The sequence below is a fragment of the Aythya ferina genome, assembly GCF_964211825.1.
Source record: "Aythya ferina genome assembly, chromosome: 6".
Classification (NCBI taxonomy): Eukaryota; Metazoa; Chordata; class Aves; order Anseriformes; family Anatidae; genus Aythya; species Aythya ferina.
Window position 1 is genome coordinate 30,621,997 of NC_140303.1, and position 22,666 is coordinate 30,644,662.

General features: G+C 40.0%; 1 protein-coding gene across 1 annotated transcript; it reads right to left on the bottom strand.

Annotated features, from left to right (window-relative positions):
• Positions 1-552: 552 nt before the first annotated feature.
• ERCC3 (ERCC excision repair 3, TFIIH core complex helicase subunit) lies at positions 553-22,572 on the bottom strand. Its single transcript, XM_084523015.1, has 15 exons — positions 22,488-22,572; positions 22,173-22,378; positions 21,189-21,425; positions 21,050-21,099; positions 20,266-20,401; positions 19,895-20,059; positions 18,643-18,847; positions 17,319-17,633; positions 15,941-16,125; positions 13,120-13,322; positions 9,914-10,010; positions 9,603-9,720; positions 6,245-6,363; positions 1,945-2,097; positions 553-1,363 (listed from the first exon to the last, which is right to left on the bottom strand). Exons 1-15 carry the CDS (start codon positions 22,504-22,506, stop codon positions 1,229-1,231), a joined length of 2,343 nt encoding a protein of 780 aa, XP_084379141.1. The 5' UTR covers positions 22,507-22,572; the 3' UTR covers positions 553-1,228.
• Between the last annotated feature and the right edge of the window lie 94 nt (positions 22,573-22,666).

The following is a 22,666-nucleotide window of genomic DNA, read 5'->3' on the forward strand; positions in this document are numbered from 1 at the left end:
AGCATTGCTATTAAGCAATTTGCAACCTTAGCTTTTTTTTTTTTTTCCCCCTCCAAGTTTATATAGAGCAGCGATCAGTTCCAAAGCACTTAATAAAGTGTGGTACAGAGAATTATGCTGAGGGCCATGGGCTTACTTTCTCAGCTACTCCATTGCCACAGACCCCTCCCAGTATGCTAAATTATCTTCCCATTAACTGTTGCTAGAAGAGCTAGTCAAGATCAATATTATTTCACAGGTTGTTTCTAAAACACTATACTCACAAAAATATAAAAATAAAACAAATCCACAATACAATACTAAGTAGTATAATTGTCACAATATTAAATGCTAGTCTTTTTAAAAATGGTCTCTCTCCCCTCACATTTTCTAGAACATTAATGCATTGTCTTCATTAAGAAAAAAGCCTCAAACCCAGGATTCTCTTCTTCATATCTCTGCTTCCAAGTCACCGTGTGGCTAGTCCAAACAGTGATTCAACAGTAATTTCTATAGTGGCATTGCACTGTTTAACAGTTAAGATGTTTTTATTGCATGATTAATAAATAGAAATGACAAAAGAAAGTTTTTATTTCAGCAACTTCTCAACAGTAGCAAGAAAAATGAGGAAAATGGAGCACAGAGTTTATTTGTATTTACTAATGCTTTCCTCTAGTTTACTTTGGAGATAGAATCCCTCTTTGTTCTTGTCTTAGCAATTCAAAATTCTTCAAACAATTTGTTAGAATTTTACGATGAGCTAAGTCATGAGTATAAACTAGCTCCCAGTTTAAAAACATTCTGTCAAGTGCTCCTATCAGGATTTGTTCAGTTCAATGAATGATTTTTAAGCATTTTAAACGTCAATACTTTGTTAAGCAGACACAGTAATCAGATAAATAATATTTCTAACATCAGTACAAACTTCATATACAAAACCTTTTCAGAATTCTTCTGAAAAAGAGTCTTCAGTTGATAAAAATAAACTCTATTAGTTACCCTGGCAATCAGACAGGCGTAACCAGCATCCAATCACAAGATAATGTCTCTGCTGTGATGGGATTTAGTTCCTTTTCTCCTTTCACATTCATCCATAGGAGCACATACATTGCCAAGCAAATACGTGGCCATATAGATGCATTCAAAGAAGTCTTTTAGAGGACCTGCCAGAAATTGCAAATCCATAGTTTTAGTTATAGAAACAGGTAACTGGATCCAGAGTTTTAACAAGATGCACACACGAAGACCATCATTTCCGGAATCGTTTAAAAAGTGGATGGATGTGTTTATTTGTAGATGCCTTACTCCGAGATGTGTGGTATTCCATATAAACTGTGTCATCTGCTCCTGACAGAGAGCTCATTGTGCCTGTACGACGTGACACCTATAGGAAAGGGGAGAAACAGGTGATTGTGTGATTACATTGATCAGCTCAAACCTACTGATCCCCTAGTTACGGGGCAGCACTATTCATTTACTGACCTCAACACCAAAAGCCTTTGAAATTTTTTTCTTAAAGAACTTCTACAAAGAAAGTCACTGCCCACCACTCACTCTAAGTTTATAGACTTTAAACAGTGCCCCTGTGGCATAGAGAAACTGGGACACGATTCAAGGATCACAAGGATCACAAGAGGGTATGTATGTGCTCTGACATATGCCTATCTTAAAAGTGTTTTAAAATATTGCTTGCTTGTGACTGAAAAGATGAACTTCAAAATCTGCAACAATAGATGGGTCATCATCTTCAAATACGATGAGGCAGGACGAGAATTCTATTTGTCTAACTTCCTTCTAGTGCCCAACAAATGAATTAGCAGCAAAGTACTAATACAGCTTAAAAACATTTTCCAATGTTTCACAAAGATATTAAGGCATCAATGATGTCATCACATTCAGAATTAAAATGGGATGGTTCAGTTCTGCAGCATACGTGGTTATCATTTTCAGAACATTTTTCATTACCTGAACTGACTTTGAACCATACTCTCCAGCAACTACCTCCTCTTCAGCATCTAGGTCAGATGCTTGCAGGACTTTCTGGAGAAGCTGCTGCTGTTCTTCTTTGGATGAAAATGACAGTTCTTCTTCTTCCATGCCTGCAAGTTTTGTTATTACCTAAGAAACAAAGCAAAGTACAAGGTAGGGATTCTCATTCTTTGAGTGTTGGTGCTCAAAACCAAGAGAAGGCATCCTGCTGAAAATGCCTTGAACTGTTATTACCTGTGGTGGGAGTGCAAGTGTACCCCCCACCCTATTATGTACCCCCGTTATGTTCTGGCTAGAAATGCGAAATACAAACCTCTCTCCTTCTTAAAAAAGGCAGTTCTGGACAGAGAATGTCAGCTGAACAACTTCCATACCAGCTTGATCAGGAACTTTACTGAAAGTTAACTTCATGCTGCAGGCTGTAGGTTTGTCTAGTTATGATTCAGTAAATTCTTTACTATGTAAACACAGTAAATTCTTCATTCCTAGGGTGGTAAGGCACTGGAACAGGTTGCCCAGAGAAGCTGTGGATGCTCCATCCCTGGATGTGTTCAAGGCCACACTGGATGGGGCTTTGGGCAACCTTGTCTAGTGAGAGGTGTCCCTGCCCATAGCAGGGGGTTAGAATTAGATAATGTTTAACATTCCTTCCAGCCCCAACTGTTATATGAACTAGTGCTTTATAGTTCATAAAATTAATCCATTAGCTTTCCAGGCACTAAGAATTTTAGCATAAATATTTATGAATATGGGCAAAAAAAATAACATTAAGATTCCCAATCAGTTGTTGAGAGACAAAACAGCAATCTGCAACTAAACAGCAGCAGCATAGCAAAACGACTCTTTCAATTTTGCGTCTAAGCACACAAAAATAAAGTGGGTGTTATGTTAGTTCTTTTCAAAATTCCTAGTAAATCATTTGATAACCATGGATGCAGGGCACATGCCATCTACTGGCAATATAGTGCCATATATTTCATTAATTGAAAATTCTCCTTTTCTGAAGAATTGTAAAGCTCTCAAGTTTCTGTTATGAAGCATGAGAATAGGCAGCTTGCTTTCTTAAGCAAGTTATTTTGAACACTTCACAAGAATTTTTCCCGCAGTTAAATGTGTTCTGGTAAGCATACATTTATACATGAGAATCCCACTTTTCCCACCATGTTTTCATCCTGAAGACACTTTGAGACATTCAAATTCAGCCATTTCCTTCAATTATCTAGTGCTTTCCCTCCTCATTCTCCTTTTACAGTTCATCTAGAGTCAGCAGAATTAGAAAGTAATTACATCAGTAATCTGGGCTGCATCTGATCTCAAAGACTGATAAAACAACAGAAATACAGCTTAAGGCAAAACAAATTCACATTAGACACAAAGCAGTGTTTTTGAAAAACAGAGAAAACGGAAATACTAGTACGACCAATCCATGTTGTGGGCTGCTGTCAACGGCAATTTTTAAATCAAAAATGGATGTCTGAAAAAGTCTAGTTTTAAGAATCCAATCAGGGAAGTAATCCATCCTATTACATGGTCAAATTAACACTGTTGTCTCTCTTGTTGATTAAGAAGCACATGTGCTATAACCATCTCAAATCTAAAATGGAGTCACGAGAAGCAATTTTAAATTGCATTAGCCTGTTTCCAGTTGTTGCAAAACAGTGCTAACATGATTCACAGAACGGAAAGAATTCCCACTGCATCATAATTTTTTTAAGCAGCTCATCAGATGCCAAGTTTTAAGTGATCCCCAGGTCTTTGATATAGTATACTAATACTTCTGGTATTGGTTTAAAATTCAAATATATCCCACATTCAACCTCAAAACCACAACACAGTAAAAAACTAAACTTTGGTTAGCTAAAGAAAAATCTTTTAAATAATTAAGACTCCAAGTAGCAAATTGTGATGACAAGGCTCTATTTAAGAAGCAAAGACAAAATGTGTGACTTAGCAAACAAATATTAATCTAGTTCTCTTTTTTGGTGAAAGGCAGAGAATGGAGCTATTGAAAGATTAAAAGAAGAAAGTAAATCCTAGAAGAAAAGCGCAAACTGTTACCTTCTTAAGGCAGTACTGAATTTTTAGTAAGGTTGAGCATTAGGAACAAAAATTACAAAGGAGAAGATATCAGCACTGAAATAATTACCTAAAGATGAGGTAGAGTCATGATGGCAAACATCTGCTGGGAATGACATATACACAGCTGATCCTGGCTTGTAATGAAGAAACACAATAGATGGTTTCTTCAAGTTTCTTCCAGCCCTGCTCTTGTTTGATGCCAGCTATGACTAAGGCTTAAACTTTGGCAAACAGAAGAAAAATAGATATTCTAACATTTTGTTACTCAACTGCAAATAAAGAACACTCCAGGACTGGTCAGCTAAAATGTTGCTTCAGACACTCACAGCTGCCACTTGTAATACTTTACTCCCATACCAACTCAAAGCTCCCAGAAGTAGGTCTTCCTTGCAAAATACAAACCCTCTATTTTAACTCCTTATTTCGTTACATCATCCAAGGCATTCAAATATAAGCAAAGGGATTTCTCTGAACATTTTGGCTATAGCTACATAGATACAGTTTTAAGTAGCTGCAGCTAACCGATCTGCAATTTTGACAAAGTATATTCACTCCAAAGCAAAACAAGGCTTTTACCTCTAAAGACTGTGACATCTGTTTCAGCTCCTTAAAGCTCTCCTTAATGGGGGCACTGATTACAAGGCAGTTTACTTTGGGGTGGCTGCAGTTCAGTTTTTACCCACAGAGATATCCCACAGTGCACATATGCCTCACAAAAATAAAGATCTTCAACAGCTAGGGTCAAGTGCAATCCAGCAGAGGCTGCTTGCTCTCTCACCTGGTGCAATTCTTGCAGGATTCTTCAACATCATAAGCTAGAGCTCATTTCCTAAAGGCACGTATGGGAACCCTATCTTTTACTTCTCAGCCATGTTTCTTGGAAGAAGCGTTTTTGGGAATGCTACTAATAAGAGCAGTGAAACTCCAGTTGTAAAGGAATAAATATACTTGAAAGCAAGGGCTATCATGAGACACTGTTGCCTCTAACCAACAAAGAGATGAGCATATAGCATAGCCTGCAGATTAAAATAAAAATTATAGGCCTTGGGCTCTATAAAATCGAGGAACTTTGGTGGAATGAGATTTTATGTCTGGAGGAAGATGACATATCTATGTACATAATACACTGAAGTACAAAGGGTGCACAAATTTCAGGGTTTCCTTGGAAGACAGGGCTTGTGCCTACTGGCTGCAGCAGCTAGTTTTTGACAGGACAGACAGTGCTGTAACTGTATCTAATTTGATGTCTCACTATCACTGTATCCAAGAGAGGACGCACTTTGGAGCTTGTTGACTACCCTAGCCAATGAAACAACAATCAAGAGAACAATCTTGAAAGTCAGATGGTTTGAAGAGTATCCTTACAGGTCATCACACATCTAAAAATATAAAAATAAGAAGAGAGGAAACAACACATGACTGGAGAAATGAGATGGTGTTAAGTCCTTTATGAAAGGACTCAAGGAGAAACTTCTGACTTACAGTCATGGCTCTGTTATGTAGTCAACACTGAAAATCTTCTCCATTTTGAGGACTACATATTAGCTGTAGGTAGGAAGATTTCTACTCCCCAGTTAGTTTTTTTCCAAAGTAAATTCTGTCATTTCTTCACCAATCAACATTCAACATAGCCATTTTGGATTTGGGTGATATACTTCAGAACGAAGTGCAGAGAACATTATTTGTGATTTGTGATGCTTTGGAAATTTTCTCAATAGCTGCTGGCCACCAAAACATGACCAACCATCAACAATATTTAATGTACAAGTAGTATGATAATATACTAATAAGAGGCCTGCATGGATGGACAACTGAAGAGGATGAGCATAAACCAACCACACAAGTGAAGTTCTGCCTCACTCCCCTGCACCTACTTGGTCTGAAGTTAGAATACTGACCTTCCTAGAAGTTGTATTAAACTACTTGTATCTACCCTCACAGTAATATAGATGAAAAAACAACACTGGAACAGTTTTTGCCTGCAAGCAAAACCTTCATTAATACATTCCGCAACAGGAGTTCTCAAGTATTTGACCTAGTAGTAAAATGAAAGAATATGAATATATGAATATGAAAGCACGGAACCTGCTTTGGGCTGGGGGTTGGATCTGATGATCTCTTGAGGTCCCTTCCAACCCCTACAATTCTGTGATTTGTGAATGTTATATATGTATAGTAAACAGAAGGGATGAGTTACCTTGAAGCTGTAGCCTTGATCTACAAGAAACCGTTGTCGCTTGGTTGAATATGCCATTTCCTGAGTGTCTTGGGACACAAGAGAATAAAAAAAGGCATTGTATTCCTCTGCAACCATGCCTAGGAGACAAAGACATCAAATGATTAATTCCATCTGGAACACTGTAACCAAGAAAAAAAAAGGACTAAACAGTAAAACCAGGTGTTTAAATAAGCCATCTCTCCACAAAATCAATTTGTAAAGTTTATTTTAAAGACAAACTGCACCCAAACCATAAATAGATCGACAAAGCATATCACATGGAAATTCCCACTCTTGTTCTTAGTAACTTGAGCAAGGGTTAAGGGGAAAAAACTGGAAAAAGAACTTTAGACTATCACAGTTATGCTGGTACTCCAAGAAGAACCTGCTTCTTTGCTATGCTAGACAAAGTAAAAGATAAAATTCTTTACATAACAGACTTGCAAATAAGTAGTAAAAAGTCAAAACAAGGATTTTAATACACATCCAAAAGCTGAACGTAAAATACAAAGAAAAACTTTTATCAATGTAAACCAGAGTTAGCAGTCTTAGGATAAACCAGCCTGTGCACCTTTTAACATCAACATTTTTTTTTTTTTTAAGGCAAACAAAAACAACCTTGAAGTTGTTATATCTCTTACCTAAACAGCACTAGGTACTCTTTTAAAAAACAAGGTCTCACCGAGACTTTGTTAATTCACTAACACAGGTTTTGTATGCATCTTCAAACAAAGCCTCAGCAGTAAGTACAAACTGCACATAAAATAACTGTGTATGTAGATTTCAAGTGCAAGTACAAATTGTTTTAAGAATAATTTTTATTTATAAAAAGCTCTTTATGTTTTGCAAAACCACAATTATTTGTAAAACAAATCCCATTTTAAAAAGAAAATAGTCAGCATGCATTCAAAATGTGCTTTCCAGACATTTTCTTTTAGAGTAACACAATTTTTCTAAAACAATCTCATGCTAAGGGAATTATCAAGGAATGAAAAACTGAAAGAAGAACTAAAGAGAAAAAAGTTAATTTTCCTTCAGATTTTTAGTGTTTCTAACTCAAAGCATTACTCTCCCAAAAAACACTTAATTTTCCTTCACTGATGTACAGACATACACTCTTTGAAAAAAAACAAAAAACAAACAAACAAACAAAAAACACAAGGTCAATATAAAGAACTATCATGAATATCCAGTTTCTATGTGATTCTCCCATTTCTTCTCTGTAATCCAGAAAAAGAACGAACAAAATCAGCAAGGTTTAAAAAGGGATATAGGAAGGCTGGACCAAATGAAGGGCTTTCTGAGAAAAGCAGCAGCAGAGTTATTTATCTTAAGTGAATCCATTTTAAATGGTTTTGGCTCCAGCCCAACAGCTCTGTAACACTGGCATGTTGGTAAGCAGAAAAAAAGCATTAAGGCCCATAGTAAGACGTCATTCTTTCCTGAAAATGACTTACGGCTTTACTGTTTAAATAAGTACCCATGACTTCTGCCTGAAGATTTAATGTGAACCAGGCAAGTCCCAGGGTCTGTCGTGTTTCTGGCATTTAGCTCCATTCAACAAAAAGAGCCTTTGCTGAACGGTACCAAGACAACACTGCAGAGAGTGCTTTGGCAGGAAGAAAATTATAGGTATAAGCAAGTCTGTGTAAGGGCAAGAAAGTCAGATTTCCTAAACGACACAAAAACAGAGGTAAAAAACAAAACCCCTACCCTGCTTACAAGAGTCATTTTTCCAGATAGACAAACACAGAACTATGAATAATTTCACTCTCCAGCTGACAGTTACAGCCTCCACTAAATTATGACTGCTTCCCTAGTGAATACTCACTCTTTCTAAAATAAGTGCTAACAGGCTGTGACATAAACCAACTTTCAAACTTATTACCACCTTGTACAAGCGAACTCTTGAAGCAGAACCACTTTTGCCTGGAGCTACTTTTTAACTTGTCTTGGGAAGATATAAACTGAAATACAGCAGATTAAGCATTCCTTGTTTAACAGCTAATGGAACAGCCTTAAGTCAGTGTCTGTTAGGAAACATTCAGTTCATCAAGTCAACCAGAAATTCATGTCTAAGAAACAGTTCTCCTTAGTTCCACACAAACTGAAACATAAAAAAAAATGTGACAGAAGCACCCCACTACCACCTTCCCAATAATATTCCTCAAACTAAAAATGGATGGGAGTCATCAGTCAGATTTCCAGTAACCAAAGATGCGATTCCTAAAACCCTGCCTACACAAAAGTTTAAATCCTACCGACCTTCTGCTTATCCATCACAAAAATGAAAAAGTCAGTACAATCAGACAGTTTTCTAGGTGATCTCTACTGACTGACTCTAGAAGCCACCATAAAGAATTAATTTCACAGCCTCATTACAACAAAATGAACCACGGTTCAACAGAAGCGGACAACATCTATTCCTTTTTCAGACAAAGTTTTTCCATTGTGGTGGCTTTCTATTTATTTGTTCTCAATGAGAGCAATTGCTTGACAACTTGCACTTAACCTAAACCACACCAAACCAGCAGGCTGGTTACAACTGGTTTATACAAACCTGCTAGTGACTAACAACTGTGCTAAAATGCTGGACAGGAAGCCCGCCTGAAAAACTTCTACTGAAAAAGCTGCCTACTACATCTTTTAATCAATCGTATCACTGTCAGTCAGGCTGCTTGAGCCACCTACTGCAAGCATTGGAGCTAACACCAGCCAGAAATCCTCCTGTCTGTCATGTCAGCAGAGCTCACTGGCACTTCAACTACAGGGGAAGAACTCCACAGATACCCCAGACAAATAGCTTTGCAGTTTACAATTTACTTATCCCCTAGAATCCCCCAATCGTTAAAAGCCAGAATCAAATAATAGCAACAATACTTGTTTTATGGTCATACAATATATTCAAAATCCACAAATTTTGGAAAAAAAAAATAAATCATCATGAGTTCTGGCTCCAGAAACATTGAATGCTTCTACTGATATTACGCATATTTGACAAAGCTAATTTTAAGTTGTTAAAAGTGAAACAAAAATTGGGAAAAAAACTCAAGAGTTATTCTGGCAACAGTGAAACAACATTATAATGGAAGGGCAAAAAAGATGTGAGAAAATATTTAAGAAAATACATTTCTGGCTGGAAAGAAAGGAAAGAAAATATGATGCAAGTGAAAGACAGGGTGGCATCTATATTATTGTCAAAAAAACCTCTCCCATGTGATCTCAACCTAACAGCTTATTTATGATGACACAGTTTATTTTGTTTACGTTTCCGTATTCCATTTAAACTGAATAATTACTTAAATGCTAAACAGAGCCTAAGAACTATCTCATTTACCTTTTTTGGCTCTCAGCACTCGCCCCAGTCTTTGAGCCTCCTGTCTTCGAGACCCACCATGGGATGAAATCTGAATCAGAACATTGGCTTCTGGTAGATCGAAGGACGTATCCCCTACCTACAACACAGAAGCAGTCTCTGAGCAGCATCTTATATTTATATGCAGGTTTCATAAACAAAGACTGAGTACAAAGTACACCTTTGTTACCTGCAATACAAAGATGGGCAATGCACAACGTGCATATATAACTTGCTCTTAAATAAAGTTCACTCTGAAAATGGATACAATAACACACTAAGTCCTCAATTACCTTGGAAATGAAAATAGTGTTGATTTTTGGATTGTGCTTGAAGTTTTGTAGAATTTGCATTCTTTCTCCTTGTGCAGTAGGACCATATATATAGGGTCTGGAAAAAAAAAAAAAAAAAAAACGACAAAACAAACCACAGAACAAATGCAAATTAAACCAAATCAAGGTTTCTAAGTCATTTCTTCACAAAGATACCACAACAGGAAGCACAGAACACATTTGAACTGATAAAAGAATAGACCACATTTTGATACAGCTTACAGTTTGCTTTTAGCTTGTTGGGACGTTTATGGCAGCTATCCAGCTTGTGGAACCCTTTACAACAACCCAGCCTGCCAGAAATAAATTCTGGTAGTTACAAATGTTTTGCAATTATGTGCACCAGTGAAGCTGTAGATGAGACCAAATACATGTACTAGGCCTACATGAAAGACTAGAGGCAGCTGTTAAAATAAAAGACGTTTTCCTCAAATCTACTGAGTTAGCACATTAACAGCTGCAACCTTTGCTTCCTATTTAAACACTTGAAAATCCATGCTTCTCTAACAATTCACTTCCTTCAAACATTTTATCGCTTCACTGGGATCCCACAGCTGTTCGGGGTGGGTGAAGTCCCAGAGCATCAGAGGTACCTGCCTACAACACAGAAGCAGTTTACAACACAGGAAAAAAAGGGGAAGGTGTTATTCTTTGTTTTATCCACAAATTGGCTTTGAGAGGAAAAAAAGGAAAAAAGCATTAATTCTTAATTGTCTCTACCAGATGGATCCTAAAGTACAGGGATGCCAGCAATTCAGGGCCCAAATACCAGGTTAGGTTCAAGGCCAATGCTTTTGCCATACATCTCCCAAGCAAAACAAAACTAAAGTGCTACACATCACAGCAAACTGAAAAAGCCAAGAACAGCCTTTAACAAGCTCTCATATTTGGTACTCAGCAAAAAAGGAAGCATGGCATGGACTAAATAAAACAATGTTGACAACGAATTAGCAAATATTTCAACCAGAAACTGTAAAACTGATACTGTAATTTTAAATTTCCTCCAATGCACTCTGGTTGAACCTGTTATCTCATCCGTGCCCCAAACTGGGTGCCAAAAATGAGCGTTGTGGTTTAACACCACACCACCACCTACTCACTCTCCCCACAGTGGGATGGAGGAGAGAATCAGTGGGCAGAAGTGAGCAAACTCATAGGTTTCATACAGGTTTTGAGGAGAACAAAACAAACGAACACACAAAGAGAAACAAAACCAAGAAGAACAAGTGAAGTAAAATTCAATGGCTCACCACCAGCCAACCAATATCCAGGCAGCCCCCAAGCAACTGCAGCCCTGGCACACTTCTCCCGCTCAGCTTTTAGTGCTGAGCAGGACACCCATCCTGTGGTCCACAGCACCCCTGTGGCCAGCCTGGGCCAGCTGCCTCGGCTGCGTCCCCCCCAGCTGCCGCACCCCCAGCCTCCTCGCTTGGTGGGGCAGCGTGAGAAACAGAACAGACCTCAATTCCGTGAAAACACTGCTCTGCAACAACTAAAACATCATCATTGTATTATCAACACTATCTTTATCAGAAATACAAACATAGCACCATACAAGCTACTAGGAAGAAAATTTAAATTAAGCACAGAATAACCTGAACTGCTAGGCTATCAGTCCTCCATTTTAAGCCCCACCGTCCCTGCACCCTACTTCACCATAATTAAGATGCATCTAAGTACTTTCCAGAACATAGAATGTGGAGTGCTAATTGATTTTTTTTTTTTTTTTTTAAATGAAACCTTTCATTTCCTACAAAAAGGTGCTTGAGGGATCTATAAAGATGCCTCTCCCATATTTTGACATATTGTCAAAACTACACAAGGACAGTCCTTCAAAAACAGCCATTTAAATATATTAACAGCACCAGTAAAAAATAAACAGCCCAAGTTATACAACTCTCGATGAACGACTCATGACAGTAAAAGCTGGCCAAGCAAATTTGAATTCCATGGCCCCAGAAGTTATAGACAAACTAATTCCTGTCATGTGCATGGCCTTTCCCTGCCAGTACCAAAGGAACACGTGGGGGTTGAGGAGGAACGGGCACAGGGGTGTCATTAAAACACTCTCACACTCATCTAGCACTGCAACTGTCCTTTCCTTTTAACATGTCTCTGTAAACTGGAACTCCATACATGATGCGTGGAAAGGAGAACTGAGTCAAGAACGTGAAAAGCAAGTACCTAATATTTCTTCAACTAATTATGCTGCCATACTTCTACAGCATCTACCCCATTAAAAACTGTTGTGCTATTTAGCAAGCACCCCCTCCCTGTATGTGTCCTTGTTAAAGGCTCTTTTTCTGTGGTGCACTGAACGCTGCTAGCGACATTCCAGAGGCATCATTATAGCTAATCTCTGTCCAGACAGATTTAAAAAATGATGAAAGAGACCACGGGTGTTGGAATTCATCCAGCACTATTAGCTCTGCTCTTTGATGCCACAGCAAGCCAGCACAACATGGCTGTTAAACTACCATCAGTCAAAACTGAGCAGAAATTTTGGAAAGTGTAAGGAGATTCGTTTGTGGCTTTGCTAAGTACTACTGAAATTCCTAGACATGAAATCATATGGTCAACATGCACCACAGCTTCCGGCAAAATTTTATTTGGGCTCTTCACAGAAAGGACAAGGCCAGCTTCTGTGCCTGTTTTCACCAAAGTACAAAAAAATAAGGTTCTCTCTTTTGTTTAAAAAAAAAAAAAAAAAAAAAAAAAAAAAGTTTAAGACCTTTTGAGAACCTGAACAAGAAGGACATGGGCTCCAAAAGATCAGAAAGATCCAGTTCATTTGAAACTGTGCCTCCCAGATCATAGCTTCCCCTGCCTCTCTATTATAGAAAGAGTTCTGGTAACTTTTTTAAAAAGCCCCCTGATTTTGCCCACCAGCTAATAATAATGGAAAATGGAGAAATAATAAGTCATTCACAGTAAACTTGCATAAAAACTCCTCTGAGCCAAATGCTAATCAGAGATTCTTTTCAAACTGTTCTACATTGGAATAACATCGTAATGCCAGAGAATAGCCTCCTGAATTCCTTTCTATATAAAAGGATTGGAGTTAAATCAAAAAATTACAATAAATGTCTAGCGGTGACTGAAATCTGTGTGATAACTTTCCAGGAAGAAGAAAAACAACAGTGCCATCACTGGTTGGGAACACTTACTTTCCAAGCCTAATTGCATACTCCTTCAGTGCAAACACATTGTCAGCAAAAACGATGATTTTGTCATTCCGTCGCTCATGAAACTTAATCAGGAACTGGCAGGCTCGGAACTTATTTGGGTTCATGGTGTAGAGCAGTATCCGTTTCTTTGTTTTGATGGCTACATATTCTCGATAAAATTCAGGTGACATTGGGCACCAAACCTAGAATTAGGAAACATACACAGTAACCCCCAGTTATTTTTTGTATCCCAGAGGGAATTTAAAAGATATTGGGGGTTGATAATACATGAAAGCTTTCTGTACAGTGCAGATCACAAATCTTAATACAGTAACTTCTGTACTAAAAGGGTGAAAGGTACAGGCTGTGGCACTGTGACCACAACAGGAACAGGCAGGGGACCGACTGGAACAGGACTGGAAAAAAGTTTCACACCTGGTAGTTTCACTGAATGCTACCACATATTAGAAAGCAAGTATTAAGGGAACGAACTTTGTATAATCTCCCTGCCACTGCAGTCAACGCCTTTTCCCTAAAAATTCACTTTCACCCATATTCTGAAAACCTAAAGACACATTTAGTCTTCATTACAGAACAAAACTGTATGAACAAGTTAATTACTTTAACAGTCTGCAGCTGTTCATGTAACTGCTGCTCTCTCTTCTGGCACCGCGAAAGAGTAATACCTGCAGTGGCCATGCCCTGCCTAATCAGACAGCAGCACTGCCCTCTCTTGTCACCTGGCAAGAACTGCACTTACAGAGTGAGCTAGGCTTCTTGCAAGGCTATGGAGAATAGCTGGTAAGAGATGCTACTTCTCTATAGCATGCCAAGGTGATCCAAACAAATAAGCAATGCAGCTGTGCATGTATTAGTATTTTCCAGACATCAATTTTTTTTGTTTTGATTCTCTGCTTTAGCAATATCTCAGAGTATTATTTCAAAACATTGGCCTTAAGAATATCAATTTACATGTCATTCAGGAGAAAGGCAACACAGACTTTACTTTCCAGTGTCTCAATATTAGTTATACTGAACAATACCTAAACTTTGAACATTATTAATTAAGTTTTTATTTTTAATTATTAATTTTAATTTATAAATAGTTAATTAATAAAATAATAAAAATAATTAATTTAATGATAAAAATATCAATTTATTAATTTTAAATTAAATTTAAATTTCATGGACTGAGAAATCACGTTGGTGGTGGAATTAACCAAAGTACCTTAACACTGTCAGATCTGAATTTGCAGACCAATTATTCTCCTTTCCACCTAGATACTTTCTAGATACTCTTTCTTTGCATTCTATTACTTTCAAAAAGTACATAAGCTCCACTACCCCTGGTTTGCACAAAGTCCAAAAGGAAAACAATGGACTCACATGAGAAAGTAGCAGATACTGCTGCTACAAGTCAGTTTGGTTTATTTTTCCTTTACTTTAATTGACTGATCATATTAATAACCTTGGATATTATACGTAATAAATATGTAAAAATACAACCAATTGCTTTCATAAATTATCTGTAATGTACTGTAGCTCCAGTACATTTATCACAGCTAGTAATCTTCGTAATAATCTTTGTACTTTAGTAGGCAAGAGACTGGAAATCCAATCCACTTACTTGTGGATTTTATTTTTTAAGAAATGCTATCTCATGTGGAAGACCCCCCATGATTCTACACTATAAGGACAAAAATGAACAATTATGAAGATGTTTTCCTACCAGTTGATACTAGTATTCCAGTTATAAGGTTTTGATGATAATCGAGAGTGACCCAGAAAGGATAAAAAGGAATAAATTCTGCATCTTTTCTCCCACTCACTATGGGAGTTAGGAAGAATTAAATGAAACTAGCCAAGACAGGTTTGAAATAAAATAAAATACAAAAAATGTACACTAATCCAGGTAAAAATCAAGAGAGAGTTAAGCTATGAAACTCTACCATAGCAAGTTGTGGCTGCTAAAACTCTCCTTCTATTCAGTGGGAGACCAGAAGAGATCATGAAAAAGAAACCCACTGAGGGTTACGCAGGTATCAGTTATAGCTCATAAATGATCGAAGGCTTGGAGAGGTATCAGAAGAAACAGATACACCTGCCCTGTTCTTATACTCTTCTCTAAGTATCTTTACAATTAGTAGAGACAATATATTAAACAAGACCTTTAGTCTGACTCAGAAAGGCTACTTTAACATTCTGCCTGTATGAAAGGTTTCCACTTACCTGATACCAGATTTTTATCTCATCCATTTGTTGGAAAGACTAGAGGTCACACACTATTATATTGAAAAGAAATAGCTAGAGCAAATTTCATGTTTTCCATTTTCACCCTCATGCCTTAAGGCTTGAAATAAGCAGCTGTTTTCTTATTTGTAAGCTTTCTACTGTCCTTCTTTGTTAAATAATTTTCCTCAATAGACTACAGACTACCAGTTGAAGTCTCTATTAAAAGCAGCTTCAAGCATACTACCTGACCAACACCACACTGAACTGAGCTTAACATATGAAATCAAATCAGACAACGTGACTGCCGCCTGCAAAGTGGGTCTACAATTCTGCAGCTGCTGCTCACATTCCTGAATACTGAACTGGGGACAGCCGATCAAGCACAACAATGCCTGAAGAGAAACAGTGCTGAAGTCATGCTACTGGATTTGCAATGTGTTCATATTGACCAGTGACAGCCTTGCTTGAGCTACAGAACAAGTGAAATAAATACTTAATTCTATAGTTGTTCCCCCCTAAAAAAAGGAAAAAAAAAAAGGTTATAAACATATTAAATATATACTGGTAGTACTGAAAAGCAGAGCATCACCTCAGCACACTGCACTTTAGCAATGTAGCCACTGTTCTGCAGCTCCATCCAGTTGGCTTCATAGAGCTTTGGTCCGATCAGGAAGTTCAGGTCAACAATTTTATCATCTTCTCTGACCAGGGTAGCAGTCAGTCCCAGTTTACAGTGGGCTTGTACAATAGTGAGCACACGTCTGAACATTTTTGCTAAGAAACATAAGACAAATTTTCTGTTTGAGAGCAACAAATTTTCTTTCCTAAACGGATTTAGAATACAAGTCCTGCAATTAAAAAAAAAAAAAACTCCACTCCTGAACACAAAGCAAGTACAACATTAGGAAATATCACCCCATTTCACATACACTTCTAACAGTATTCTGTGCTACAGCAACACTTTAAACTGATTGCTGCTTCAGTTCACACCCTCAACATACAGTGAAAATCCCAGTAAACCTTCTGGCATTTGTATTACTTTCTGTTTCCCCCAAAAAAACATAATATATTCAGAGAGGTTACATGACTTACCTAACATCATGTATTTCACAGAAAGATCTGTGACATGAGGACTCTTGGCTGACTTTGCAGAGTTTGTAGACACAGGAAGTGCTGTATCTTTTTTTTTTTTTTTTTTTTTTTTTTTATGAAATGAAGAAAGAACAAGAGTGAAAGAACTGGAGCAGCAATATGCTACTTTGTTAAAATGGCAGGTATCTCTATCATTTCAGCAGAGACCAAATTATTCAAATTATACCATGACAGCAAGGTGGAGCAGTTATCAGAATCCTGGGTGGTACTTTTAGCCAGGATTATCCCAGACACTTTAATGCTACATTGTTGCTTTCCAATAACATAGATCTGAATTACATAGTAACTTCAAATACAACAGCTATTTCGGGACATTAATAGTTACCTGTATTTTATGGAATAGAAATAGGTATTAAAAGCTAAGCCTACAGTGCAATGACATCTCAAAAGCAAAGAAAGCAGAAGTACTTCTGTCCTATTCCTGAGGAGAGTACCACCATCTACATAACAAATTTGTCTACAACAAAATTCTATAAATTTAAGTATCTTAGCGATCAGTTTGTCACCCTATGCCAAAGGAGAAGGCATGTGTGTACTGTACTACCATTATAGAGAATGAAGTGGCTAGTTTGAAGGATTAAAAAAAATAATAAAAAAAATCAATGGTCAGCTAAACTCTGTAGCATCAGACAAAAAGCAAATTAGAACAAAGCAGTTTACTTGTTTAAGTCTCAAAACCCTATGACACAGGTCTACACACTATCATGAGAAACATAGCAACATAGCAAAAAAAAAATCCCATAATCTTCCATATGAGCAACGAAACTTTAATAACAGCATATATAGCACGAGGGGTTTGTACACCATTTCCTTACCAGGGATAGTATGCACTTCATCAAGTATCATAAGGCCCCACTCTTGACTTTTAAGCCACTCCATTACTCTCTCTGCTTCCCAGGATCTCTTAGTCGTGTGTCCCAGCATGGAGTATGTGCTGATAGCAACAGAACAGCCAATGGGCTTGTCTTTGGCATCAGAGGTGAACCGACATATCTGGCTGTCATCGATGGTGGACCACATCTTGAATTGGGCTTTCCACTGCTCTACAGACACAGCAGAATTGCCAAGGACCAGACACCGCTTGCGGACTGTACAGGCAGCTGTCACACCAACGAGGGACTTGCCAGCACCTGTAGGGGAGGAGGAGGGACACTCATCATTCACCTCACTGACAGCACTGCAAGAAAAAGAGGGAAGGGAAATAGGAAAACAGAGGATATGAAATCATATAAGGGCAAAGTTTTCACTGTTTCTGTAGTATACCAGTCTTAAAGAATGAACTCTCTTTGGTAAGAACATCTGGATTGCCCCATCCTCGCAGCTTTCTCAAGTAAATCACTGTAATCTTTGCTTTTGCCATAGAAGCTTTCTATGCTTTCTTCCTTTCAAAAGCAGGTTAAATTCCAGGTGGCCACAGAAAGCTTCTGGTAGGTGTCATCTCCGCCACTGCCCCTGCCAGCTATGCCCATCCCACCACAGAGCAAGTCCTTCCATCTCTCCATTCCTCATCCCTTCCACACTCTTTCAGGCCCTCACCTTACCTCCTGTGCCTGCCCTCTACCTCCAATACCGAGGGCACTGCCAAGCAGTCTCCTGTTTTTCTCCTGTTTTCTACTTCTTCTACAGCTTCCCGTGAGCTGTCCCAACCCTCACGTTCCTCCTTTCTTTCCCAAACTGCCCTGGTCCAGAACCTGTCTGTGCAGGCCCTCTTCATGCCACTGCTTTTGTTCCCAGTTCCCCCCAGGCTCCTTATTCCTACCTAAAGAACACGTTATTCCAGCACCAGCCATTTTTTATTTCACTGGAAGACCAGCAGAGCTGACTCAGAGGGCACAGTGAAAGCAATAACATTAACCTAACTTATCATAACCACAAAACAATTCTTTGGTCACTACAGGGAAAACTGACAGCACTGCTGAGCGCACATCTGAGAGCTCTACTTACTGGGCTCTCTCTCACCACTGTCTCATCACCCGCTAGCTGAAAACCAACAGGACTCTGCATACTGGTTCTCAGAACAGTCCCCAGTACTGTTTGAAACCTAAGCAGTCATCATCAGATTTAGAAGTTACTTTATTACAGGCAAACAAAGAGCAAAACCCCCAAGGAACAAAACCCCTAAATAACTTAGGCATTTACCGCATGGCAAGACAATAACACCAGATCTGGCTCGCCCATTTCCAAACATCTTCCTTAGGCTTTTCTCTTGATAGGGTCTGAGGACAGCTGTAGGTTTCAGATCTATGTTAATATCAGGATTCACAGAATCATTTCTGAAATCATATTCTGCCAGCAAAGGGTACTCCAAATGGATACAACGCTTCTGAAGTTCTTCAATCATCTCCTGAGGAGGAGACAAAGCTTCAGATGGTAAATTCTCCACATCTGAATTATTTTTCTTTTTTCTAAACAACCACTGATTGCATAGTACCAGGTGAAGTTACATTTATCTTTTATGCTCATGAAGTCTGCAAGGGTTAAAGTTCATTTCAAAAACTTCATTTGTGACCACCCCCGTGCCCCTCAAACATTTTAAGTAACAGTCCATACTAGAGAGAACTATTTAGACAGATGGAAGTACATGACGCATTAATCTCAGATGTGTTGTTTATCCGGCAGTGACTCAACTACACCCTGAAGTCCTGCACAAAGAGCTCAGTAACAGACACAAAAGGTTCTGTGTGTTACATGGAAGGACCTACCAAAGCTGCACAGCTGTCAAAAGGAAAATCTTCATACCCTTGCAATGCAGTTACTGCACCACAATGACAAGTTGATTCAATCACCAAGAGTTGTGTTTTTTCTTCTTAGTAAATATTTTGGTTATTAAAAAGTTCTCTTTTTGTTATTTCTGTTTTGCCCAGTAAGACGTCATTACAATCACCAAGTCCAGGAAGCAACTAGAATAAAGTTACAAAAGCTCTCTGAAGGTCAAGCCAGGACCGTGCTCTACTCTCCAGCCATTCATCTCAAGCTTTGAGAGCAGAACCACCAAGAGTTCCTTCTGTAAGTATGAATCATCTAGAAAAAAGTTCTGAAACCAACAGCAGATTTGGCAGATCTGCTCCCCACTGAGTTCTCCCTTGTCTCGCACAGAGCAGCATCGAGCTGCATGCAGTGGGAACCTCCCTCAGCTCCTGGAAGCCTCACTAGCTTGTGAGCACTGCCCTTCTGGGCAGGGAAGGAACCATGTGCAGTCTGCCTCCCTCTGTAATGAAAACGAAGATCCTAACAATTTGGAAGGCGAAAGGAAAGAAATGTTATCACATTCCAACGATCTCTGCCACCAAACAAAGAGGCACTGTACTTTATATGAAGTTCTCACACTTATTTGTGAGTCCCAGGCACATCCCTCAAACCTACAAATGCTACCAGACAGAAGTGCTCGCACCTGCTTGACTTCAAAGGATACTGTCTGTGTTTCCTCCTCCTCCTCCTCATCTTTATCCATCTGCTCATAGAACTCAAATAAGTCAGCTGGAACATCTGGCTTGTTCTGAGCATCCGCTCCTTGTGATGTGGATGGACCAAAGCCACCTTCACTGGATTTAGAAATCTGAAATAGAAAGGAATTCTCACCTAAGGGATCTGTAGGAGATGCTCCCCCCACACAGATTGAAGCAGAGCTGATTAACGAGGTACAGAGCATTGCTGACAGAACTGAAAGTGACTGCTGACACAACAAGCACACAATAATCACTCCAAGCTACTTAATAATTTATCCAATGTTAGTTCAATTGCTTTAAAACATGCCACACGTACCGCTGATTTACTGGTGAATGTCTCTGTAATGAGCTCCGTTTCTTCACCTTCAGCATTTCTCAGGCGACAGTCCTTAATAACATGGTCTTGCAGAAGCTGCTGAATGACATCAGGATGGGTACTTTCCACAAAATATCTAAAAGGAAAGAACAAAGAAAAACATCTGGATGAACTAATCAACAGAATCATACATAGGAAGAGGGGCACAGATGCTTAGATCTACAGCTCTCCCAGATGCATTCTCAAGTACCCCGTGTTAGGGGAGGGAATTAAAAAAAATAAATAAATAAAAAATTATGACAATCTGAAGTTTTAGAAGACGCCTCACACCAAAAGCATCACGTACTTTCACGTTATCTACCCTGGTCAGATGATCTCACCTTAAGATGATCTGAAAACCTTAAGGATATAGGAGAATATTGTAGGTCCAAGCAAAAAAAGAAACATGCCAGAAGAGAAAATTTGTATCCTACATTTAACAATGTAATGATAGCCACCAGTAGCTCAGGACCAACTGAAATCATTAACAAACGAATTAAACTTTCAACAACTAAAAACATGACCCTTTATGAACACACGTACACACACAGCTGGGAGCTGACCAACTGAAATCATTAACAAATGAATTAAACTTTCAACAACTAAAAACATGACCCTTTATGAACACACGTACACACACAGCTGGGAGCTGTAAAAATCCACACGCACTAAGACCACAGCCATTCATGCACAGCTGTGCAACTGGAAGACTTCTTCCACACTACCAATGCAAAGAGCCGCTTACCTGTTGTGTTTCAGCACCAGCTTCACCTTCCCATAGCTGACAGTGCACAGCTGCAAACAGACAAGAGCAGTCATTAGGAACACGCCAAACAGTGACTCTAGCAACAGATGTATTCCTTGTAGCAGTACAGCAGCCTTACCTTGATAAACTGAATTATTCCATCTGGGACACCAGTCTTGCTCAGCTTCTGTAAGTACTCAGTGATGTCGCTGGTCTGCAAGCCGACGCTGACAGCAGCATAGAGGGAGTAAGCAGTCAGCTTGTACTCGTGAATGTGGGTTGGTCTGCACACGGGCTCGGCAATGGCAACCAAGAAATCCTGCGCGTATTTGTAAACCGGAGAGAAGGCTTCCAGAAAGATATGGCCATCGGGAGCCTACGGAAACACAAGGACATGCTGAGGGTGCGCCAGTGGTACTTGAAGAAAATAAGGTCTTTCCTATAGAGCAGCCATTATGATACAGAGAGACTCCACTATTCAGGTGGTAATGTATTTATGTTTCCCAAATACATATTTACCCTAAGAATTTACCCTTCTATAGCATGGAAAACAAACCTTCCAGATTGACAAAGTTTTCCCAGATTAATAGCGTGGGTGTTTTTCCCTCATAGTAACTAGTAAAGATTGGGCTTCTTGCTCTGAGCCAAGACAAGTTTCCAGCCCCATTCCCCCAGCACAGAATCACAGAATGTATCCTGAGTTAGAAGGGACCCACAAGGCTCACTGAGTCCAACTCCTGGCACCACACAGGTCTAACCAAAAATTCAGACCATGTGATTACACACACAGTCCAAATGCTTCCTAAACTCCACCAGGCTTGGTGCAGTGACTGCGTCCCTGGGGAGCCTGTTCCAGTGTGCAAATACCCTCTTGGTGAGCAAGACGTCTTCCTGATGTCCAGCCTGAACCTCCCTTATCTCAGCTTGGCACCATTCCCTCAGGTCCTATCACTGGTGACTACAGAGAACAGATCGCTGCCTGCCCCTCCACTCCCCCTCCTGAGGAAGCTGTAGGCTGCGGTCAGGTCCAGTTTCACACCCTTGTTGTGCTGTGCTGCCCGGCTCTCGCTGTGAGCCCCCTCCCTCCGAAACACCGTCCCCGGCCCTCCCGCCCCGCACCTACCACCCAGAGCGGCCGCGAGGCGTGGTCGGCCTTGAGCGGCATCTGCAGCCGGTAGTCCTTGGCGCCGTACTCGTCCAGCTTGCTGCCGCCGTCCTCCACCTGCTTCCCGGCGGCCGACGGCACCGCCTCCTGCGGCTCCCGGCCCGCGGCCTCGTCCTCATCGTCCTCGTCCTCCTCCGCGTGCCGCCGCTTCGACTTCTTCTTCTCTGCGGGGCGCCGCGGTCAGAGCCGGCCCTGCCCTGCCCCTGCCCCTACCCCTACCCCTACCCCTTCCCATCCCCGCCCTGCCCTTCCCCTTCCCGTCCCCCCGCTCACCGCGCTCCTTCCTGCCCATGGCCGCCGCTCAGCGCCCCCCGCGCCGGCACCCGGGTCCCGGCCGCCGCTGCCGCCACCAGCCTCTGCGTCACTTCCGCCGCGCGGGAGAGGCGCCGCCGTACGACGCGCGGCCGGGGGAGGGGCGGGGGCAGCGCCGCCATGGCTGAGGGGGCGGGCGG